The 25,414-nt window shown below is 39.9% G+C and overlaps 1 protein-coding gene across 9 annotated transcripts in view; it reads right to left on the bottom strand.

Annotated features, from left to right (window-relative positions):
* Window positions 1–25,414, bottom strand: part of LOC102306641 (histone-lysine N-methyltransferase 2C) — an 88,388-nt gene that overhangs the window by 28,942 nt on the left and 34,032 nt on the right. For 8 of the 9 annotated variants that reach the window (XM_005912732.3, XM_005912733.3, XM_005912736.3 and 5 more), the window contains 21 exons: window positions 24,850–25,053; window positions 23,516–23,625; window positions 23,254–23,363; window positions 22,372–22,534; window positions 22,073–22,244; window positions 20,162–20,276; window positions 17,242–17,417; window positions 16,707–17,059; window positions 13,180–13,257; window positions 12,269–12,984; window positions 10,789–10,911; window positions 5,845–5,961; window positions 5,591–5,695; window positions 4,214–4,318; window positions 3,942–4,123; window positions 2,013–2,177; window positions 1,804–1,910; window positions 1,615–1,686; window positions 1,285–1,497; window positions 419–538; window positions 74–199 (listed from right to left, as the gene is read on the bottom strand). In XM_005912732.3, coding sequence (XP_005912794.1) covers window positions 74–199; window positions 419–538; window positions 1,285–1,497; window positions 1,615–1,686; window positions 1,804–1,910; window positions 2,013–2,177; window positions 3,942–4,123; window positions 4,214–4,318; window positions 5,591–5,695; window positions 5,845–5,961; window positions 10,789–10,911; window positions 12,269–12,984; window positions 13,180–13,257; window positions 16,707–17,059; window positions 17,242–17,417; window positions 20,162–20,276; window positions 22,073–22,244; window positions 22,372–22,534; window positions 23,254–23,363; window positions 23,516–23,625; window positions 24,850–25,053 — 3,632 coding nt within the window. The remainder of the gene's footprint in view (window positions 1–73; window positions 200–418; window positions 539–1,284; window positions 1,498–1,614; window positions 1,687–1,803; window positions 1,911–2,012; window positions 2,178–3,941; window positions 4,124–4,213; window positions 4,319–5,590; window positions 5,696–5,844; window positions 5,962–10,788; window positions 10,912–12,268; window positions 12,985–13,179; window positions 13,258–16,706; window positions 17,060–17,241; window positions 17,418–20,161; window positions 20,277–22,072; window positions 22,245–22,371; window positions 22,535–23,253; window positions 23,364–23,515; window positions 23,626–24,849; window positions 25,054–25,414) is intronic. The other variant, XM_005912737.3, reaches the window with a different exon arrangement.

The following is a 25,414-nucleotide window of genomic DNA, read 5'->3' as shown; positions in this document are numbered from 1 at the left end:
GCCACTCTCTTCTAGTTCTACAGTTATCTCTTATTTTGAAAGACAGATTCACATACAATTCTGGTGCACAAACCTTCATCTTTTCCAATGAGATTCTCCGACACAGAGCCAGAAGAATCCTTTCTGCAGAGGGATCGTTTAGCCTTGCCCGGACCTTGGCCTGGACGGCTTCTTTGACGGACCATGAACCCACCGATACCTTTTAAGAAGTTATAAGAAATATATTTCTAATACATATAAACATTTTATTTGCAGTTATAAAGGTTACTTAATTTTCAATATTTTAAATATAGACTGTCCATTGTATTCAGCTTTCGGCAGAGAGGCCGTGAGATGGCAGTGCTTCGCTACAGCGTCGGCCATGTACTGCACCATTTTACGCTTCAGAGGAGCTGTCTCCTTCAATCAGGTGCCCTACCCGGCCGGTACGGTTTCCTCTTCCTCTTCTTGCCGCCGTCAGCCCCCTTGGAGTCATCTTCTGCTGGCTCTCGCTCCAGGCTTGAGTCAGACTTTGCCTCACAATCTAGGAGCTCCGCCTCTGTGAGAGAGAGACAGAGCACCCAGTGATGGTGAGTGACAGCCTTGCAGCAGAAAACATCCCAGCCAGGCCCCTCAGAACAATGCCAGGGTCAATTCTTTGTGAACTCCACTTAGTGGCAGAATATTAGCCAGATTGAAATTAAGTTCACCAGTCCCATTAATCAGGACGGCAATTTCCAGTGAGGCCCCACCTCCTCTTTTTGTAATCTCATTCCTAAAACATTTTATTAACTCTGAGTAAGAGGGAGAATTTCAATACATGTAAGTAAATATCACGCTAATTCTTTTACTATTAACTCAGGGGAAATCTATGCTTTTTGGCTAAATTTTAGTTTGGCGTCCAGTCACACCCTGCTTTGAATATCCCATCTGCAATTATTCATCTTTTATCCATCTACAGTTCCCTATACCTTTACTCATTAATCACATCTAGCTAGCTCTCGGCTCATGTTATAGCAGCCTTCACATCAAAATACAATATGTCATGTTGCTAGGCAACATGGCATGCAGCGATTGCAATTTTACACTGGGGTTAAAATGATACCTTTGGCTTTTCTAGGAATTACTGCTAATATTTTTTTTCTTTTATCCTACACAACCAAAAATATACAAAACACCAGCCGACTGCTACATATTTACATATGTAAGTACATATGTAAGTAGATAAATGCAGAAAATGTGATAACAGGGTTAAAACCTTGGATAATCATCTGAAAATAAAGACGCTTCTATGAAGACATGTACCTCTGTTGTCCTCCATGTCTTCATCACGAGAGAGCTCTGAGAGGGGGTCGACTGGAGCCTGAAGCACTGCCACGCTGTTCTGGTTAATGATCTTCAACTTAAGTTTTGGTTTGGGCTTCCTCCGCCGTGACGCTGTAGCAGATAAGCTCTGGAGTTGGCAAAGTCCTGACTCTGTCAAACAAACACCATCCTGGGTGTAGGTCCTTGACAGATCTGAAACGACCAAAAAATGTTTGTGTGTAGTCAATAAACTGAAGTTGTGCAAGAAAACAAACAAACAAAAGAACCCAAATTGATCGTTTGTTTTCTGTTGTTCTTTTGTGACCTTACCAATTTCTTTAGCCTTTGTGACAATCTGTGTTACTGGTAGTGGCTCAGTGGTGTCTCTGATCTTGGTCACAACTGTAGGAACACAACATAGCCGCCATTAAAACAAACAAATGTCACAATTAGGGTGCGTTGATTTCCTCTTTTTGTTGAAACAACAAAATATGTTTAGCAAAGTTATGGTGCTCCCACCTTTAGTGGTCTTGAAAGTTCGGCACATTGTACAGTCAAAGCTGCTGTCTGCAGCTTTTTCTATGTCTTCCTCTGAGTGGAGACTTTGACATGACGCATGAAACCATCTGCGTACACAAAAAAAACGTCTTGATAAGAACCAGTTATTTTTGGAAAATTGGTAGAGAATGATCCTCTAGAGCTGATAGGTTCGTAGAAAAACTACACACCTGTCACACTGGCGGCACTGCACGATGATTGTGCCTTCGCTGTAGTCCACCAAGCAAATTGGGCATGTTGAAAGGCTGGCACAGGGAGCACACAGGGTATAATTATTCTGCCACTCACACCTTAGGCCTGGGGTGGTGGCACCGCACTGCGTACAGGACACACACCTGCAGGAGACAGGAAGGACGGAGGTCATTTAACCCAGGTTACTTGAAAAAGGATAACACAGTTGTATCTGTGCTGCAAAATCCCTTCTCCTCCCTACACTGTCTTCATGATGCTAATATGAAAATATTTTCTTTGTTTCCATCGCAGTCCATAAACACTTGTTGTTTCTTTGTGTATCTGATAACGTACACCATTTTTAAACAGACGTAGGCAAGTAAGCATTACAAGGCAAACAGGAAAGGGTAAAACATGGTAAACTGCCTGCGCTGCTTGTAACAATAAACATGTTCAGTCATTTTCAGTAATTACTAGAGATGGCACGATACCACTTTTTTATGTCCGATACCGATATCATAAATTTGGCTATCTGCCGATACCGATATGAATCCGATATAGTGTTTTTTAATCAACAAAACTGTTTTTTTAAATATCTTGCTGCATTTTGTATAAGTTCATACTCAAGTTTAAAACAACAACTACACTAAAGCTATTCTGTTATACCTGTATGCAAAAAAAAAAATATTTCATAGTTCAGCAATACTGATCAATCTAATAAACTTAAACCTACACCATCCTCCCTATTCTGGTATTTTAAAGAGTACTTAGCGTAAATATTAAGCAACCTAACTAATAGGGTTCCAACTCCCAGCAACAACAAAAATAAATAAATAAAAAATAGGGAACCACCCCTCACGCTCCACCTCATGATGCTTAATCGACGTAATCAACCTTAATTTGATGCAGTGTGAAAAAAAATGCACAGAAATCAATTATTTTTCAAGAAATATTAAATAGATTCAACATCTTTCTTCAACAAAATTGCAGACTGCACAGATGGTACCTTCCCAAAGGAAAAAGTACTATAGCTTACTAGGGTATATTATAGACTTAATAGTACTATATACAGTAATTGACTTCTATTCATTTTACATCAAATTAAAACTTTGGGTGTCAGATAATTATTTATTAAAAGCTAGACATTTTAAATGAGAATAAGAAAGAAAAGTATGTCTTTGTGCCCCCTTTTCCCTGTTAATGCCCTATCGGCCCCCCTGGCTAAACTTTGCTAGATCCGCCCCTGCACAGTTACCAGCGTCAGCTACGTAGAAAAAGATCCTGGTGTAGAAAGTAATATTAAATAAATTCTAACAACAGCTTATCAAGCTTAAACGTGCTGCTGTTGTTCAGCCGCTGGTTTCCTCTTTCTGGTGCAAAGTGGGCCAAAAACAAACAAGAGAGACGGACTCGCGACAGAAAAGCCGATCAGCTGATCATTAAGCAGTTTCATGATTGAAGTAGCAGCAAGAGAGGCAGTCGCTTGTTAAGCTTAACGCAGGAATGCTTTACAAACATTCAGAGATGGACTTACACACTTGCTTTACTTCTCTCGGGGATAACTTTGTCGGAGATGAAATGCCGGGTTGCTAGCGAAGCTCCACATGCTATCCAGACCACCGACAGGTCCCGCATGCCACAGCCGCTCTATCACGTGATGCATACTGCTCCGACGTGCTAACGTTCTGAGGTGAGTTACGGCGTGTTGCAAGTTTTGTGAGGTGCTTTCGTGATATTTAATGGATCGGATTACATTTTTTATTTTTCTCCGATATCCGATCCAGTAATTTAGGTCAGTATCGGACCGATACCGATACGTAATATCGGATCGGTCCATCTCTAGTAATTACCACATTAAAGTTTAGTTTTAATTTAAATTACTGCCTGTCTGAAGCAAATTTTGGTGTAATGATCATAAAGCTACTCACCATTTGCACTTCCAGCTGTCCTTGGGAACATTTTGCAGTGGAGGGTCCAGGCAGTATGTGTGGTAGCTAATGTCACAGTCGTCACATAGCAGCAAGCGGCCAGGATCTGTGGCCTGACCACAGGCCTCACATACGGTACACTCCAGACAGCGCCAGCCTTTGCTTAGCACCACCTTGGTGATCTACGGGGAAATGACAAGGGGACAGTTTCATGTAGTTCAGTTTGCCAAATGCCATTTCTAATGTACAAACTCAATAGCGACATACTATACCTTAATGCCGACACAGAATGGATGGTAGCACTGGCCACACTGAGCACAGGCCAGAAGACGGCCCTCTGCACCAAGACCAAAACTCCCACACACCACGCACATGTCCTGAAAAGGAAGAAAGACACTGACTTTCCCAACTTCCCAAAGCAAGGTTTAGAAAAACCCCTAACACACTACCGCTTAAAACAAAACAAATGAAATCAAATAAAATCCGCAGCTGCTTAATTTCATTTTTTGCAGAATAGGAATTCCTGCCTATTGTCAAACTTTTTGTCAAGTCTGCTTGTCACATACAAAGGTATTTATATTTTTAAAAAAACGCTTTTGTAAGAGACTGGCATGTTGATGTGCTGGTCCTTGCAGAGCTACATGTTGTAGCTGTCTACTGTCACCAGGGGGCAGCGTCAAAATATGTGGAACAACCCATAATTTGGGCTGTTCTTGTTATTGTTTGTGCAGTTGTCATTCCTTTAGCTTAGCTACTGAAGTGCAGAACAAAGATGTGACAATATACATATGCAATAACATACTTTTCTAAAGTGAAATGAAACTCCATTTAAAAAAAGAAAGAAAACTGCCTACTGCAGCCATTTTGGGGTGGGGTAGTTCAGAAGGTAGAAAAACTCATCTGCTAATTGGAAGGTGGGCGGGTTGATCCCTGGCTGCTCCAGTCTGCATGTCAAATATCCTTGGGTAAGATACTGGACCCCAAGTTGCTCTGCAATGTGTTCACTGGGCTATGAATGAGTGTGAATGTTAGCTAGAATGCACTTAAATGTAGAAAAAAGTGCTGTGTGAATGGGTGAATGAGAAATGTTGTATAAAGTGCTTTGAGTGTAAAGTAGAAAAGCGCTATATAAATACCAGGCCATTTACCATTTTCTAAGTTTGTCCTTCACACTTAATCATATTTATTTTTCCACACCTCTCTTTTTTGTCAGAGGACTGCAAGCACGAATGACAGTACTGATTGCATTAAGCGTAAATAGCTGCGCTGATAAGCAGCGGTCTTCTTAAAATTCTCTAAAAATTAATGTACTACAATACAAACCCTAGTTTCTGCTTACTTCAAAGTCTTGATTAATATTTTGCAGAGACTGTCAGCAATCACTCATATTTTACAGAGAGAAACAGCACACAGATATGATTTGGGGTAGAGAAAGTAAGAAATAATCAAATTTCAGTGTGATCCTGTGTTATATAATTGACTGTGTTTCCTGCAGGCAGTATCTCCACAGGAATTAATGATCTCCAGTGGGAGAAATCTTTTTAAGCACAGACTGAATTGCAACCCATGAATTTTTGCACGTTGAAGGTCTGAAATTCAAAATGAACCATGTCTGAACACTTATGTGTAAACATAAAGAAAAAACACACCTGTTTTAGTGTAAAACTATCATTGCTGGAAAATATGACCACTGTGTTATGCATTGCATTCTCCTCTTCCTCCTTGATTGGGTATGGGTTTTCTATTGTGGTGACCTGCATATAAGGAGAAAAAAACCCCACAAAATAAACAAAGTGTGACAAACAAAGATAACGCTGCTTGGAATATTTCATTAGGGTCTATAGCTGAAGGGAAAACTTTAATTTTAATGTAGTGCAATATCTCAAACGGAAACAGCACATACCCCAGGGTTGATGCTGGGACTCACTCCATTTTTCCCTCTGGCCCTGCCACGTCCTGCTCTACCTGACAGACCAGCCCCTCTTGGCCGCCTCCTCCCGGGAAAGCCTGAGCCTCGCCCCTGTAGATAAAGAGACCAAAAATATAAGCTCTGATAATGACTACATCACATTTTACAAACTAAAGCAGGCAGACAAAAGTGCCAAAGTTGGTTTTATGCTTGCATACGCAATTGATCAGTAGCCAGAGATTTAAAGGTTTCTTTTGTCCTCTGATATATTATTTGAATCTTTTTTTTTTTTTTACTGCCCAGAGAGGTAATGATTTTCTTTGTTTATATGGATGCAAGCTGCTACTGAAAGTACAGCCCGCACGATGAGTAATTTACCTATTGCAGTCTGTTAGTAATACTTGGCTTTAATGTGTTTTTTAAAAGAACTGCCAGCTTGTTTTAAGGGTCAAAACTACATTTCAGAAATATGCAACATTTGATCATCACGTCAGTGTTTGATATGATGGAAAAAAAAATCAACCTGGTTCTTGACATTCTGATAATTCATGGAAATGACTGTTATTTCAGAGGTACACTTCAATTTTTGCCAGACAACCAGCATGGGAGAAAGTGAAAGAGGCCTCTGAACTGCTGTTACAGCAATACAGCGTTCCACTCTGCCTTGTGCACCTTTCTGACAGCAGGTCTCTAGCTAATCACGAATGACTGACTTATGTTTAACTGAACTTCTCAGTCCCTGCCCTTAAAATCCCACAGTTGGCCCTGATCCCAAACTCAGGTCTCGCCTATTCAATATTCCTCCTAATAGGCGCACTGTGTGATGGTATTTAACCTGAGTTACACCCCCTACCATAGAGTACAAATTAACCCTTACCCAGTATTGCTAAGAGTAATGGCTGTCACCATGGCAACAAACTGGCTTAGACTTCTCACAGAGTCTAAATCTGAGAGGAAAAATGTACTTTAATAAATACAGCTACATGAATGGGTTTAAGTACAACACAGAGAACACATTAGTGCATTGCGGACAAAGAGGAAATGGAACACTCAATGCAAGGATCAGCCAATTATCTGAGCTAATATTCAGCTTTTCGTTCCTCCTCTCTCCCAGACTGTCTATATAGTTATTATTTTTTACCATTTTATTTTATTATCTTGATCTAAAAATGTGTTACTTTGGCTCTCATGTAACTTTGATGTATCTGTAGTGACCACTTTGTGGTCTCAATGCCCTGCCCACAGCTCCCCGTTTGGTTAAATGTAACACTTAACAGCTACTGTGCAACAAGGCAGGTGCAATGCACCTGGATTCTCATGAGACCATGATCACAATCACAAAAGAATCCATCTTGACTAGCTTTAGCTTTGTGGCTATAGCTGAAGTTGTTTTCCACAAAGTCTTTACCGTTCAAACTGTTGCCCTTTCTCTCTTTGTATAATCTGTGAACCTCCGTACTGATATGATTAAAATGGCGATAAAAACTGATACAATTGTACACTTGTTCCTGTAACCCAGCCATGGTGGCAGCAACAGAACGCTTTAGGTTACAAAAATCGAGAGGTGCACAACCAGCCAAAGTGACACCAAAATAGCCGCAAGCGCCAGCGGATGTGACGTCAAGGGAGCAAGCGGTGAGCATAAAAGTGCCATTAGGCATAACATAAGAGACTTGTTTTTATTGATAGCCTGCGAGGTTTTCTTTGGTATTCTTTACAAAGATGGCAAAAACTGTCTAATGAAAGTCTAACCACCTAGCCAATAAATGCACATGTACTTTCAGTGCAATTGGTAGCTCTTATTCTGCTCTCTAGCATTGGTGAGCTCAGCATAGCGGCACCCTTTAGCTTACACCGGATTGCCAAGACAGGACCTTCACTATTAGCTGTAGCAGCTTCCTTGGGAAGAAGCTACAATACAAGGCCCTCCACAATAGTAGCTTGGTCATTGAGCCAGTGGAAATTGGTTAACAGAAACTAAACACCAACATGAGAGCGAGAGGTTTGTCTACAAGTAAGTAAGTAAGTAAGACAGCCGATGGCTCTGGAGGGTGGAAAAAAACACCTAAATGAACTGGCGAATAAATGTAAAATACTTTACTGACCCAACTGGGTAAAATCTCTACGTGGGAGCTTTTGAAACTCCTCCCTGCAGCTGGTTTTTCCTCTTCGCCAAGCACTGTGCACTACAGTATGTTGCCCTGCTGGTTTGAAGTTAGCTTTTGGATTGATGTTGATAAACAGTTGGGTTCATCAAGTATTTTTTAGAGGAAAAAAACAAAAACAAACACTTGCTAGATTGCTCTGTTTAAGGTCTGAAATTAACACCAAGAACCAAATGTAGGTAGATTTTCCAAAAACGGTAAAATAATACCTCCAGTCACATAATTAAATGTCACATAATTAAAAAAACTAAAACAAAAAGAACATGCTAAATGTGTCAAACCTTGCTATGTTATAGGGCCCAATGCCCTATAACATATTTTTTTTTAACTGTTTTGAGGTTTCCCCCTCTCTCTCTCTCACACACACACACACACACACCACAACACACACACACACACACACACACACACACACACACACTTTCCACACCTGTATTCTGCAAAGGTCCGCTCCTACTGCATTTCTGATTCTGACATTTATGTCTAACCCTAACCATCAAACTATAATTATCTCTGGGGCATAAGTGGAGCCCTGTTAAATACCGCATATTGCTACAAAGACTGTACTCCCATGATCTATTAATTACAACAAGAATGTCCAGTTTTCCAGTTACATTAAACATGTGTCATTAATAGCTTTAGTGTTACAATACATTGAAAATAACAAAAAATACAACCTATTTGTATTACAATAGCATAAATAAGAGGATTTAACAGTTACGCATTGTTGTTATTACTCTAAACTGTTTTAGCCACTGTCTTTATTCTGCAAATGCATATCCATTTCAAATGTTGTTTGTCTTCAGCTTTGGATCCATCTGCATTTTATTTTATTTTTTTTCCCTCCTTCACTCAGGATTATGCCGCTGCTGGCAAACAAAAGGCCTTGAGTAATGCATTACCTTCACTTTCACCTGCTTAACGGCTTTTTGCTGTGTTGCGAGTATCTACCTGAACAAGGTTCAGAACACAGAAAGCAAACTATAGAAGAAATACAGAAGCAATGTAACCAGAGAAAACAAACCAGTAGACACAGCTCCTTTTGTGACCTTAAATTCTTGCGGTGCACCTCTAGTTGGCCTTTTCTGTATTCTCATCGTAAAATGTATTTTCTGTTCTTAAATTCACTGCAGCAATTGAGCCCTTCCAAAATTAACCAGCAAAATAGCATTATAGTCTGCTAACAGTACCAGCATTTAGAAAATGTTGAGTTATTTGTGTTACATTTTAAGTTTTACAAAATGTTGTGTGCCACATTGTTTATCCTGTGTGTTATTAATTGATGTGTTCAGCTAAGATAATATGGGTCCCTCCCTGTACTACACAGCGCTTCTCGCAGTATCAAAAAACATCATTGGGGATACAGTGCTGAGAGCTACAGTACTGTGCAAAAGTCTTCAGCCACTCCCATTTCTTTACATTTAACAAGGAAAATGGCCATAACAGAGTCTGCATGTTTTTTAGATGGCTATGGACACTTACTGGTAAAACAGTGAGTGTCCATAGCCATCTAAAAAAATGACTCTCCTCCAATCATACTGACAATGATCTGAACCAAAAATTAAAAAATTTGGTTTTAATCACCCCATCAGACCTATTGCAGCTTTACAGACTACACTTACAGACTGTTACAGGACTTTCAGTTCAGTCAGTTCTTATGTAACATGGACTATCTCCACCTCTTCTCCCAGTTTCCCTTCCTTATGAATGGTTTGACAGCCATTCTTCGACTGAGATCATTTCTGATGAGACTTGAGTGAACAACATATCGATCAACTGAAGGACGAGATGCATCTCTTCAGGTACTGTGCCAGGTGTTTGCTGATTCTTCCCCCCCCCCCCCAATGTCTTAAGGATATGGCTTTCACATACTGTTCATGTACTGTAGAAACTTCCTTACCCTTGTCACTTTTCTTTTGTTCACCACAAACCAGTTTCCTCAAATGTGTTTTTAATGGCACACTGCATACAATGCGAGATATGCCAGGATTTTAGCTAAAAGCTCTTTATGAATAATTTTGTTGGTGCATAAATATGCCTGAAAAACTGTCATCTTTGACAAATACAATTTAACACTCAAGATACAATTTAAATTTATTCTTAGCTAAATTATCTGCTGTGGGCAAACAACACTGGTTCATCCCGTGAACCAGTCCCTTTTTTAAAAACCTGAATGATTCATAGGTCAGTGTTAAGTGGCTTAATAAACAAAAACATATGGAAATGGTCAGGTACAAGCACTAGACTGAAAATAAGTGAAAAAACAGCCAATGTCCAAAGAAAACTTTAAAAGAAGATCACAAAGGCTGATGAAAAATTGTTCATGATCGCTTAAAAAAAAACAAAAAACAATAAAGTCTGGCAAAATATAAAAAAATGAAGAGGCTGCTTGAGATTTTTGAACTGCACATCATGAATTTCGGCTTGGCACCAGAATAGCGGCATGTTAAAAAATAATTACATAAATAAATAAAAATAAAATCCTTTTTAGCACTATACCATACCCTTGATTACGCAACTCCAATCTGTAAAAGCACAAAATTATCTTGTTTGTACAGAGTAATATTTCACTTTCACCCTAAAAACGTCATTAGCTTAGTCATTGGTATGCGACTACCCCTCTCACTTTAAGATTACAGTAATTGTTGTTGTTGGCTTCAGTACACATTAGTGACATTCAGGAACACTCAGGGAGTGCGCGTCACTTTGGCAAACAGAGGGCTAACAGAGGGCAGCTGCTGCCCTGCCGTCTCTGGTGAGCCATGGTATTTACCACTCTGATGCTCCAGCCGGGACTGCCAGAGGACTGCCTGGTCTTTAGGACGTCCCAACCCTCTGGCTGGTCTGGTGACCAGGACAAGGGTGAGCTCACACTGCTATGGGGACTCCATGCACCCTAAGGTAAGGAGGGGTGGGTGAGAAAGTGAGAGAGGGAGAGAGGGAGGGAGGAGGGCGACAAAAATAAAAGAAAAAAAATGCAGCAACTTAAAAACCAAGCCAGCAAAGAAACAAAACATACAAAGAAAGATGTTAGAGAAATGTAGTGAGCTCCTACTGTAGCCATTTGGGAATCACTCAATACACACCCAAACTGTGCAGAGGTACAAGAGAGCATCTGATATGCCAGACTAGAAAGAGGATGAGTTATTAGGTTGCATTCTCTGTTAAAGCGAACCCTTTCATGCACATGAACTTAAGAAGTATCTTTGGAGAGCATCACTGTGTTAGTTGCTTTTCAAGCAGCAGAATTTGCCAGGAGTATCAAGGCACCATAAAGCAGGAAAGGAGGCCCTGTTACCTCTTGCCATGACAACCGAGTATGTTTGGCATGTTGACAAAACAGGGGCACTGCGTCAGTACCTCAGTAGACGAGTGTATCAGATAAAAACATGCTAAATAGAAAAGCAGCATTCAAATTTTTTGGGAAGAGATTTCTCCTGGCCTTGTGTAACAAATTAGTTGGATTCATATGTTGATTTTAGAAATGGGATATATGTAGAAAGAAACGGTGCCAACTGAGTTAGTTTGTCCTCACTGGCATCATTCACAGTGTATTACAGTCATGAGTGTAATTTATTTTGCTGACAGTCAGCTTTCAGTTTACATTATAAACTCTAAACACTAATATTATAAGATTAAATGTTTTTTTTTTTTAAATATAGCCACAAGTCACTCACTGTCACTGATGGTGTAATAATGATATAAATAGGATGTGATAATGGCAATGGTCACTGCAATATGTGATTTGATGAATGCTCATCCTCAACAGGACAGTGACTGATGTTTGTAACATGGACATTGGATGAACAGGGAGACTGATTGCTATGCCAAAGGTGGAAAATAGCGAGGGCCATCACGAAAATGTGATTTAGCGCTAAAATTGCATCTCCTATAGAAAATAAAACACACTCAACTCAGATTTACATAAACACTGTGACTAATCTTGTGGTGCACATTCATGTAAAGAGAGTGCACAGAGCGGATAGAGCACCATTCACTGTGTTGTCCTAAAATTTCATTGAAAAACATATACTCAACCCCACAAGTTTCTTCAACTCTTTCAACCCAACATAATCTAATTTCATAAACCCACAGGACACCAACCCACATAGATTTAGGAGTGCACAAGATACAAGCACCAGTTGTTCACCTACACTGATCTGGTTTATTAGTGGGACAGGGAACATCACAGAATCAGACAGACGGGGACAGAAAAATCAACAGTCGCTGTGACATGATGTTCAGGTTCCTACCTGTTTCACTCGTGGTCTCCCAGGAGAAAACTTCCTCTTGGTGATGGCTGGCTTTCCCATCCCAATTTTGGGGGTGAATGCTATGAGAGTGGTGGTGGGCATTACACTGCTGTGGTCACTCATTGATGTTAGAATCTGGGTCTGAGTTAGTTCTCTGGGAGATGTCCCTCGAGCCAGAGGGGAGGAGTGGGAAGGTGAAGAAACCATTTCAGCTAGCCTTTCCACAGTTGTTTTAAGGGGTTTCTCCTCTAAAGACAAACTGGGAAATGGCATACTTGGCTTCTCCGGTGTAGTGTCCATCTCTTCTGATGTAGAAGTGGAGGGCTTAACAGTCTCTGCCAGGTTTCTGTGAAAAATACCCTCTCTCCTATCACTGTTGAGTTCTTTTGGATTAGTTTCCAGGAAAGAACCCCTGACTACATCCATATTTGAAGGCTGGGGTAGTGCGACTACCATCGGTTGGTCCGTGAAGGGTACTGATGCAGTACCTGGTTCTTTGGTGGTTGAGATGATGGCCTTAAAATCCTTTGTGCTGGGGTTGACCATGCCCTTTTCAGGGCAGGCCTCAGTATTTGCTGGTTTGATTTGTATTGTGGTGTCCTGTGTCTGTAGTCCCTCCGTAGAGTGTTGCGCTGGAATAGACTCCTGGCTCAGAGTCACTGAAGACGCATGACTCTCTGTAGATGCAAGCTGGGCTCTTACTGCTGGTTTTGTTTCTGAAGAAGGAATTAGCTTATTAATGACAAAGATTTAGATTTGGTAGAAAATGTACATCTTAAAAAAGAAATTGACACATTATTTTATCTTTGATAATAAACCATAAGCATTGTAGTTAACCAAAACTTTATAAAAACTATTAGATACAAATCAATATGAGTAAAGTGGTAAATAAATAAGTGGCCTGTACAAACCTGATTTAATTTCTGCTGGAATTTTGACAGAAGGTTCAGTAACCTGCCTCTCTACTACGTCTGCTCCCACAGAGATGTCTAAAAGACAGATTCAATATTAACAAGATTAGGTATAAAATATACATCACTTCATTAAAAGCAAGAATAAGACTAACTTTGTTCACAATATCTTCAAAGTGGTTAAAGAATAAAGAAAGCAGCCCATAAGCACAGATGGACTTGGAAACCCAGCAAGAAGACAGTTCTCTAAAAATTATGTTTCCATTAATTCTAAAAACACTCATCTCAAATCAGCTGGTAAAAACAAGCAGAACTAAACAATGATGTAGTTTCCTGAGACAATGACACCAATATCACTTTCTTCCACTCGTGAAAGCACCGTGAGAAGTGTGTGAGAAGAGTTGATTTTGGGTAACAAGTGGTCGCAGTGCAAAAAACCACATGAGGTAAGCTTGTATCACAGACTTCATTTTGGTATTAATATAGTCTCTCCTGTTTTCTCTCATCACTTTGGTTTTGTAACGTGTACCCCCCTTTCTATTTGGTTTTATAGCAGAGACAGCAATGCGTTTGACTAGTCTGGTATGAATAGAACTAGTCATTGCTGGCTATCAGGAATCCAAACATCGAGCCAGTATTCTGCCAGACACCCTCTGACAGTACAGATAGCCTAGTCTTAAGGAGGCGCCCACCATTTCAATCCACAAGTTCCCATGTCATACTGATCCTGACACACACATGCACCTGCTACGCATCTCTGCCAGGGAAGGGAGTAACCATGACAACCAACATCCCAGGGTCTGTGTGCTCTGGGCTCATGACTGTGCAGCTTGCAGGTGCTCATCCGGTGCTGATGCCAGAGAGTCAATTAGAGAGATGGGCCTCCAACCATCTCCAGCCATCAGCTATTGACCAAGCTGAACACGCATTCACATTCATATTAACACCCTACTTCCTATATCTCCTACAGTGAATAAGGTGACGGTTTAGATAAACATGCAGCTCTGATTAATGCAGTAAAGGCCTAAAGTCAGGCCTCGCCTGCATTCACAGAATGGATCTAACAGCATCTGTCAGTTAAGTCACTGTAAGCCTGTTGTTAAACCCTGAGGGGTGGTGAATCCTGGCAGGTGATGAACAGCTCCAGTTAATGACTTTAATTGCATTACACGAGTGGGCAGCTGGCAGCATAGTCATCATCACATATTTTTTTAAAAAAGGAAAAAGTAGAAAAAAAAGAGCATAAATTAAGTACAGATTAGTTCTTTTTTTAAAGTGTCCTATTAATACCTAGTGAAAAATTATAACTGTTCAGTTCAGAGCCTTTAACCCCAAACACTATATTTTAAGTAAAAGGGGTATGACATGTTAAGAGAAGGGTAGGAATAATACTGTTTTGTGTTTACTGTTAACTTTAAAAAGTTAACAATTAAAAATGTATGCACAATATAACAAGTTCACTCCACATGTCTTTAAAAACCACAACGAGTAACTCACTGCCTCACCAGGTAAATCCAGTAATGAAACAGTGAATAGCTACAGGAAAAGTAAAATGAGAGAACATTTATATGGTGAGCAGTGCGGCCAAGCTGTGTGAGTAATAATGAATGAATGAGCCAATATAGCTCAAAGGCAGGTTAGCAGTCAGGGGATCAGCGATATCACCATCATGCTACTGCAATCCATTCTCTCATCAGTGGAGTCTGCTGCTTAGACAAGAGTGGGCAGCAGAGCTGCCACTGGCAACCCCAGCTAACCATATATTTCACTGATATTGCACTCCAGTGCTGGCAAATCTCACAGGCACCAGAATTGAGATGCAGCTCTGAGCTTCATGCAAGCATTCCAACACTGTGCAACTTAAAGTGGCAATAAAGCTTGCACCATAATGCAATACAAACAATGGAACTACCAGGAAGAACAGTCAGATGCAGTTCAATTTTATTATTACATGAATGATGCTTCAGCTTCGGGATATCCGTAGAAAACTGGTGTGCACATCAAGTCTTGAGTAGAAGTTTGAATTCAAGTTCAGTACTAAAACTCTTTGATGGTTATGCCTTGAAAACATCCATTCCACTTATCTAATCCTCGGTTGTGTAGGGGCTGGAAGAGTACACCCTGGACACATCACCAGTCACAGGGAGACAACCATTCGCACACACATTCACACATATGGGGAATTTAGGATCACCATATAACTTAACCCCAATAACTGCATCTTCTGGACTGTGGGAGGAAGCCAGAGTACCCGTAGAGAACCCACGCAGACACGGAGAAAAAATCCAGACTCCAAAGACGGTGGACTTGAAACCAGGACCTGCTTGTTGTGAGGTAACAGTGCTAACCATGGCGCCAATGTGTTGACTTGAAAACAATATGTAATCAGTTGAAAATTTTCTTCTTACAGAGTTACAGTTACAACAGAAAGTTCTTACGGAGGTACAGCTACAACACAAATGGTAAATGGAACGGTTCATATATAATGCTTTTCTACTCTGAGCACTCAAAGCGCTTTGCACAACTTGCCTCATTCACCCATTCACACCCATACACATAAGCACTTCTTTCTATGTTCTAAGTGGTTTCTATGTAACATTCACATTTGGAACTTAAATCAAAGGCCATATTTTGAATCCAGCATGGCTGAGACAGCTTGCTGTGCATCATTACATCATAACCTGCTTCTGAAAACCACAAGGTAAATGGGCTACGTTTTTTCCCCCCAGTCAAGAATCACTAGCAAATTTTGCCAAGTTGATAAGTTAGGCTGTTACCTGCAAAGTTTATTTAAAGCTCAAGCAAAATCTGTCAACTTGGTGCCCGTCTCAAGTAGAAATGTTTTAGGTTAAATTTTGATGCATGCTAGCAATATTTCAAAAGAAAAAAAAAAATAGGTGCTCCTTGAAGTAAAGCAGATGATCAGTTCTTCATTAATAGTGACAGGCCTTACATATAATCTTCCCCAGAGACAGTATGGGGAAACAAAGTACTTTACATTTTCAAAACACAGAATTACAAAGGCTATAGAGTTGCTTTAATCTGTTGCTGGTAGGACACCATCTGTTTATTTGGGAGTCCTCATAAAGGCCTCCAAATAAAAGAGGGAGTGCTTCTCTTTAGTGTTTGCCCAAACAACTCTTCAGTACTTTAATCTGTAACAACTGCGACTTTCAAAACTTTATCAGTACTGATGTTACAGCACAAATTGATGTTTCATAGCAGAGACTTTCAACTGCTTCTGCGTGGATAGAGGCTGAGTCAATGAATCCTCAACTACAAAGACAAAGATGGTCTTTCATACTTAATCATATAACCTCAGTGTTTGCTATTTCATATAATCAAAAGAATAACTTTCCTTGTCCTTGCAATAACAAGATATGACTAACAAGGTGAGAAACAGTTTAGATTCTTATGAGGGATAAATTTGAGCACAGATGAAAATAAAAGATTTCAAGATATCAAAAGACAAGGTGAAAGGATCTTAGTGTAATCTGTGTATAATCTAATCTGGAACAAAGACCTACCAGGCTTCGTGTCTGATGTGGCCAGCTTCTCCTCCTGGACAGTAGCCTGTAGATGCTCTGGATCTGAGTGCAATGGAACAGCAAGTAATTCCGGTTTTGGGTCTTTGTGCATTTCAGGAGGCAGCTGATTGCCAAGTTCTAGGTCTGTGTGCTTTTGAGCCAGCTGTACGCCAGTCTCAGAGTTTGTGTGCATGGAGGCTGGCTGAGGGCTGAGCTCTGGGCCGGTGTCCATATCCTCTGGATGTAGCGCCTGCTCTGCAGCAGGAGACCTGCAGTTGGAACAAACATAGTCCTCTCTGGGGTGGATTTCTGCTTGGCCTGAGTTCTGACGCTCACACTCCAGGTGTAGCCATCTGAAAGGAGTGCAAAGGAATTTAAGAGAGTGTCTAATGGGGCAATCCTAAAATTTGAACTATCAGTATGCTATCCAAGTGTTTCACCATGTTACCATTAAACAGCAGTGTACACCATAGTAAATAAGGATTAAAAAGGAGCACTGCATGTGTGGTATTACAGTTAAACACAAGTCCCTTACCTTTTACAAGTGTGGCAGAATACTACGTCTTTATGGTGCTCAGGGTCCAAAATGCAGGCACACATAGGACAGCACAGAGCAGGGTCCTGATTTTGGACACAGTTCTCACACAGCAGGCTGGTGTGGTGCCATTGGCCGCTGGTTCGCGTTCCACATTGGAGGCAAACTCTGCAGTTCTGAGGAGAAAATGAACATGAATAAATAAGTGTAGTATGAATTCAGTGCTTCTGCTACACTGATTAGACATTTCAACCATGGAGTGGGAACCAAGCATGAAATCTGTACATACCCAGAGTTCAGTGTAAACATATAAAAATCTCAGTGTGAGTATATAAAGATTTGTACAATGTAAAATCTAAAGAGACCAGGGGACTGTGAAAAAACATAAACAAAAATAGTGTTTGATGAAAATGATAAACTGGGCAATTTTCTGACGAGGAAAATACTTTGGACAACTTTTCAAAAGGCACTTTTATTAATAATCCACATTTGAATTATTTCATCAGTAAGCATTTATATTTTTTTATTATTATTTTTGATTAAGAGCACAAAACTTTAAAATCTTGGCACCAAAATATTCAGGTTACAGCCGCAAAACTGCAGGATACTGCCAAGTAGTGCTACAAATGGCCAAGAGCTGGAATCCAAGTTGGATTACAATAATCAAAACATGGAGGACATCTGAGCAGCGTTTCTGGCTGATTCTTTTTAAACAGACAATTATCAGATGTAATCAACCTTTTATATTTTCCAGCTTTCTTTTCCCCCTGCACACACATACACACACCCTTTCCTGCAGAGAAGACATTTTTGGCAACACAGTTTTGGTAAATGGTTTAATTTACTCAAGCATAGACATTTCTATTTATCATATGGCCCAAAATAACAGGAAAATGTGTAGATTTCTTTAAACAGGAAGCATTGCCTTTACTGTTCGCCAATCAACCAAGCTTGCACGCTGAGTAACCCCTGTAGCGCTTAGTTTGAATGAGGGGGAGAAATTTCTTGAAACTTATGATTAAAGCTGCAGTCCTCGTCAAGAGTCAGTGGAATGGCTTGTTGAGCACAGCTTTGTGAGTGACAGAAACACAGTTTAACTTGAGCAAATAAATAGCAGCCAGTGTTTTTAAGGGAGTTTCCACACCAACAATATGAACCAGTAAGCAGAGTTGTCTTGGGATTAAAAAAAAAGCTCACTTGGTTTCGATTCCCCTAGTACGTCATTTGAGTGTCACTGTTCATTTAAAACAGGAAATGAAGAAGGACTATTATTAATATTATTGTATTCCAAGATAATCATTACACCACTACTGACTTTATCCACTGACATGCAACACACCAGCACATTGAATTTTTGCTGACATATTAACATTCAAATTTTTACTCTCTGAAAGAACCCCTCTGCTGGGGCTACATTTGCTTATTGAATAATAATAATAATTAAAAAAAAGAGATAGATATAGATATCTCTCTCTCTCTCTCTCTCTATCTCTCTCTCTCTCTCTCCCTCTCTCTCTCTCTCTCTCTCTCTCTCTCTCTCTCTCTCCTCTCGTCTCTGTCTCTCTCCTCTCTCGTCTCTCGTCTCTCTCTCTCTCTCTAAATATATATAGATATAGAGATATAGAAGAGATATAGATATAGAGATAGATATAGATATCTATCTATATCTATCTCTCTATCTATATCTATATATCTATATATCTACATCTATATCTATCTCTCTATCTCTATATCTATATATATATCTATATCTATATCTATATATCTAGATATATATATATAGATATATATAGATATATATAGATATAGATATAGATATATGTGTGTGTGTTAGCTTTACTTTGATAGCAAGATTGTTAACACAGAGTTTGTAATTGCAGAGAAATACTCTATTAATTTTGAGGATGTCATTTTCGAGCAGGAACCTCAGAAATGTCCCTTTGGGTTTAAGAGGTTGGGGTATTAATGTAGTTTGAGTTGCTGTGGGATGGGGGTGGGGGTATAGTAGAATTTTTTGTATTCTGTCTATCTTCTGAAACAACAACAACAAAAAAAAGATTGAAAATGAGATTTTATATTGTGAGCACTTCTTTTCCACAAGACATAGTCATTAAAACTTGCCTTTAACAAGACTGTATGCACTTACTTTAAATTAGCGGCTTACTCGGCTAACTAGCCTCTGAGCTCGGGTAAACCTTTTTCCTATGGTACGCAGTCAACGATTCTAGTGTTCATACTTAAAGCCACATCACAGGAACTTCACAGAACACCGAAACTGGAACAATGACTCATTTTTCATTGATTTCTACTTGAGTGAGACGACAATGCTCAGAACAAAACTACCACATGAGCGGGGACATAGGATGTAGGCAAGTGTTCCGGAGAAGCAAGTGCCAAGGCTGTGTGTGTGTGGGTGAAATGCCCCTGTGCTGAGTCAAATAGAGAACCAAGAGTAAAGACCTTGCATCACCCGCTGTCTCTACTGACGTGCCCTACTCAAACTGGTGCTGCAAAAAAACATATTAGGCGGTGTGCTAACCAGCCAGCTGAGTGGCAAGCACAACATTTGTGCATGAGCATGCACACAAACATAGTGTTATCTTCCAGCGCTGAGGCTGAACTGAAGTCTTTAAATGATCAGCTGGTCTGAGTCATTCGTAACCACAGAAAGCACAAATTGAAACCATCAAAAAGTTACATTCTCGTGGGTGTCATATGCAAGGTCCAACTAACTTAATTTCTTTTCCATTTAATTGTATTGTTCAATTTTGTGATTGCACCAGATGAATCAATGCAGTTATTTGAAACACTTTAATCTAGTGCAAATACTTTTACTTACAAGCCTGTTTTTTTTTTCTTTGTTTTCAGTTAAATTTTTTTTTTTTTTAAATTTCAACATTACCCATTAGTTGTTTCCTACCTGACATCTCCATCCGTTGGTGGGAAGAGAGTCTATAACAGGTTGCAGACAGAAGGTATGGTACCCTTTGTCACACATGTCACACACCAGCATTTTAGTGTCCTCTCCTGGATTCCTACAAAGAGACAGTAAAAAGGTTTTAGGGTTGAGATTTATTTATTTATTTATTTTTGTCTAATACAATGAGACAATGTCATTTGTAATGATATAGCTCTATGCTTCCTTCTGTAATCCATTTCTTCTGCTAAGACCTGCAAGACCCGACCTCAACTGTCCTACTGCATCTACAGTTGAATTCTCTGACTAGCTTACAAGTTCTTTGCTCCCATCCAAGTATAAATCAAATGCAGTAACTTTTCAAGTCCGGGTCACTTTCCAATTTCCATAAATTGTAAGGATATTACATTGACGTTGAAATTATGTTTAAAAAACAAAAAAACAAAGCCATTCATAGAGAATTGCACTGACCCATCAGACTGTAGCAGGCTAATAAGATCAAAACAGAAAGTGATTCAAAATCCCATTGCCACCAGTCATGGTTGATCAGAAACAGATTATTTCCGGTCACTGGCCAAATGATCAGTGGATCTCTGAACATTACAAGTGCTAAACTGTTTACATGGTAATATTCAGTTATTGTGAAATCTGAGTTAGAATGACAAGAAAAAGAAGAAGGAAAAGAAGTAATCATATCTTCCTAACAAAAAACCTCAACACTGTCAGTATTTAGACAGCTAATGTTAACGTAATCCAGCAGGTGGCACCGTCTAAGGATATTAACTTAATCAAAAGTTTAACAACATTGGAAATATTTTTAGGAGTAAGAGTCCTCTGCATGATATCAGTGGTAGACAGATTTCCCTAATATTTTTTATGTGTAGTTATTTATTTATTCATTTATATTGTACCCACCTTTGCTTTAATCAGCCTAGTGCTGTGTTTGCGGGTTTCTGAGTGAGTATCGGCAACACTGAATTTGTAGAGAGCCATCTGGTCAAAAAATATGCAATATAGCTCTTCATGGGCCATTACAAATGTTGATACAAATAGCAAATGGCTAATATTAGCCGATTATAGCCAAAATTAGAACTGATGTGTGAATGAAAGGAAGATTTCCATGTTAGATTGCTATACAAATAATTATGAAACTTCACGCAAGCCCCTTGTTCAGGAGGATGAAGGTAAGAAAAAAAATAGAAAGAAAAAAATAGCTAACAGGAAAGACCGCTTCATACCCAATTTATTAATAGCTTTAAATAAAACAAAGTCATCTCTATCACCACTTTTGCTCACACTAGCAAATGAAGTGACATTTGATTACTAGTTTTGCTAGTTGTACTGTTATACCCAGTGCTGAGTTTAAGCTATAGCTATATGCTGATGATGTCATTTTTTTCATTACTTAATGTTAGTAAAGAAATGCTAGTATGCTGAAACATTTGTCAAGCTGATTTACAGTAGCCTTAAGCATGTAGCTGTACAAAGATGGTGTGAGAAGTTGCTGCGCTGTCCATAATGCCAATGAATTGGCTGAAGTAAAAAGATCTTTAAACTAATCAATTACACTATCTAAAACTGCATCGCAAAGCTCAAGATATTTTGAAAAATATAAATATGCAGCTACAGGATGGTAATGCAATATTTAATACTCAATAGACAGTGGTTACCCCAGGCAAACAGGCCTGGTTGCAAACAGAGCTCTTGTGCTGTTTAAATAAGGTCAGAGGTTATAAGACTGAGCTTCAGGGTACAACGTCCAGTCAGCTCCTCACAAACCACAGAGGTAAACAAACAAGCAGTAAGCATGAAGCCTGGTAGCTTTACAGAAATTAAGAAAGGAAAAAAGTAAACAAAAAGGACCAAAAAAAAGTAGGGAAAACCGTTATTTAGAGGAGAGGGGAAGTGACTCACTTGCACGTCTGGCAGACTTTGCACTCAGGGCACTGCCAACCTGCCCTCCTTAGAGGGGTCACAGCCATGTCCAGGCATATCCCATGGTAATGCAGACCACAACTGGTGCAAAAGAGCTGGTCCAGTAGATCCCCTGGGCTATCACATAGTACGCAATTTATATCATCTACAACTGTGGACAGTTGAATGAAAAGAGAAGGCAAGAAAAGTTTATACAATGCAATTTAGTCTTAGTTTTGTTAAATATACATTATGTTATTTTCCTATGAAGTTGACACATCAAATTTTTCTGAACTTACATTTGTGAGTGGCCAATTCAATGTGTTCTGGGCATAAGAGTGAGAGACTTCTGATATCCTGAAAAGTCCCAGCTGCCCCCGCACAGGGGTAATGATAGAGTTGAGCACATCCTTCAGCACAGCACTTAATGGATGCTCCAAGGCGCTTACAGTATGCACAGTGCTGCAGAGAAAAAGAGCGATCTTAAAATATGCCTAAAATCTCCCTTTTCTCCAACTAAAACACATTTCTTAAACACTAACAAACGTAATGTTTAAATGGTCTATAAATGCCTGATTTCACGTTTAAAAAAAAAAAAATCACATCACATCACAGAAAGGTGTTCGCTCCTATGTTTTTTTTGTTTTGTACTTTAACCTGCCACATCAAAGAATACCTGTCAAATCAGCCAAGATCTGATGTGTAGCACTTCTTCTTTCTGGACTATTTTATCTTTAGTATATTTTTGGGAAACGGTTTATTTGGATTAAGACACCTGTTCAAAGTGCCATTTCAGCTACCTGATGATCAGGCTAGAAAACCTCACCCCAATTCCATTTCTCTGAGTTCCATGAGTGTGTACTAGTAACCACTTGGAGATCAAGTGGCAGCACTACTAATGGGTAGCACACACGATGGGCAGCGAAAAAAGAATCAGAGCTCTTTAAGTAGTACCACTTCTGCCGCTAGGAGCCAAGCTGCCATGAGAGCTCAGCCCTGTTGAGTGGTGTGACCTTTTCCATTTCACAGCTGAGAGATCCACGCTGCCAGGCCGACCTTTACCAGCCAGTCTGATCCATCAGCTTTGTTGTGTTTCACTGAATCAGTCCCTCCCCTGCTGCCCCAACACATTAAGACGGTGTTAACACCCATTAGTCCACGGATGTTCTCCCTTGACTCACCTTTGTGCTCCCTGAGTCAATGGCTCTGTCCACATTAAGCAGAGATTGTCCCTCGCCCTCACAAACACCGTCGGACCACAAGGCACAACTCTGATGTGCCCAGCATTGCCCTACAATTTAAAGACGGATGTGACAAACAAATAACTGAATCAGAGACAAATTCAGTATTAGCATATAAAGCATGTACACTTGTTAACTCTCCAAGTACAAATAATTACTGTTAAAATGGGATGTAGAAATAGGCTGAGTCCATTAGCCACACCTGACTCGAAGAGAGACTGGACGTTGAGATCTTCTGGAAGGCCGACATGAGAAAGCTCGTTCCAAAATCGACTGACTGGGTCTGGCTCATCCTCGCAGCCTTCAGACCCACTGGAACAAAGAAAAAGGTTTAAAAAAAAAAAAAAAGTCATCTCAGCACAGATTTTTTTTTAACGTAGAGAACAGCTTAAAAATGCACTATGCAAGAGAAGGACAGCCTGAATCAACTTGAGAATAAATTGAGGACAGAGACATAAAGGTAGAGAATGATGTGCCGTTTTTACAAAAGCAAAGAAATGAAGACAGAGAATGAGCTGGGGGAAAAATGTCTGTCCAAGTAAAAAGCTGTGGGGGAGGGAGGTGGATGAAGAGGAGGAGGACGGGAAGGAGGGCCATCTTTTTTAGCGTGTGCACAAGAGGCTGGCTGTTCTGTCTCATAAAATCTGTTGAAAGGGATGCGTTTCTCCAACTCCCTGGCTTCAACTATTGAGCAGCATAGGATGTAGAATACGTGGAGAGGGAGCATTAACATTTAAAAGGATTTCCAGGAAACAACTAACAGCCAAAATCAAGATGGGGGTTTCTGGGAACATGATGGGAACCTATTCCTTACACTTTTATTAGCAATTATGAAATGGTCTCCTCTCCTAATCTCTTTTTTTTTCTTAATTTTTAGTCTAAATGATATATTATGATATATCTATAATTTCCTTCTCCCTTGGATTCCATCATCTGCCTCCATGAGGCACAGCTAAGGGCTCAATGACCAATCACACAAACAGCACACCAGCTACTGGTTGGCTAGGCCTGTTGCCAAACCCATAATGCTGTCACTGGCCATTACAGTACTGTGAACCCAGAGAGACAACCAACTGGTTTCAAAGGACCAAAACAAATCAGGCAGTTGTCCAATTGAGCGCAGGAAGGGTCTTTTATTTGTATGATTTGCATTTGTGTGCATACAAACACAAGGCTCTTGTGTAACCTTTGCCTGATCTGGCATCTCATGGCCTGGGGAATACTGACAGTTGGGTGTGTATGTTAGGTGTGACCATATTAACCACCACTACTGCTTCATATTACCAGGATAACAAATTCAAGTCAACTAAAAGAAAAATCTTTTTGATCAGACTAACAGCTTTCACAAGATTTCACAGCAACATCAGTGTATAGAAGCCAAAGACAAAAAAGAACAATGAAGTAAGCTGTTAGCAAATTTTCATTTCTTGCAGCTCATTAACTCATGACAAGGAAGCATTACAGATTGTGTCTTATTCCTAACCAACGATGGCAGCCAAACCATTTGTGACAACAGTGTCAGCCAGGCCTACTTACTTCTTCTCCTTCTGTCCTGAGGTGGTCTCTTCGGCCATTTTTGGCTGAGCAGTTTTATCACCATCGCTGCCATCGCCTGTTGAGCTCCCATCAGCTTTGTGGCTGAAGAGTGCTTCAAGCTGAGACGTGACGGTGAATACTTGTAGATCCCCCTGACCCAGAAGGCTACGACCACCGCAGTAACAGAAGGCACAGAGACGCTCACTAAAAGAAAGAAAATGGGTGGTAGAGGGTGTTTAATTATATATACCTACTGTGACTTAATACAGTGCCATACATGTCACCATGAATTAAGGCCTCCTTCTTGTGGCACTGGGACTGTCTGTGCTGCAATATACATAAAACCTCACAAAGCAAAGCAGACAGACTATCACCACACATAGACACACACACAGTTTCCCAAACACATACTGCTATAAGCAGACAACTTGTAAAAATTATAATGTATTTAAGTAACACAGACCTTGTAATTTAAAAAGAAAGAAAGAAAGAAAGAAAGAAAGAAAGAAAGAAAGAAAGAAAGAAAGAAAGAAAGAAAGAAAGAAAGAAAGAAAGAAAGAAAGAA

The sequence above is a fragment of the Haplochromis burtoni genome, unplaced genomic scaffold (assembly GCF_018398535.1).
Source record: "Haplochromis burtoni strain Fernald_Lab_line unplaced genomic scaffold, NCSU_Asbu1 Contig_3, whole genome shotgun sequence".
Taxonomy (NCBI): domain Eukaryota; kingdom Metazoa; phylum Chordata; class Actinopteri; order Cichliformes; family Cichlidae; genus Haplochromis; species Haplochromis burtoni.
The sequence above is the reverse complement of the archived record's forward strand: the minus strand, read 5'-3'. Positions and strand labels throughout refer to the sequence as shown.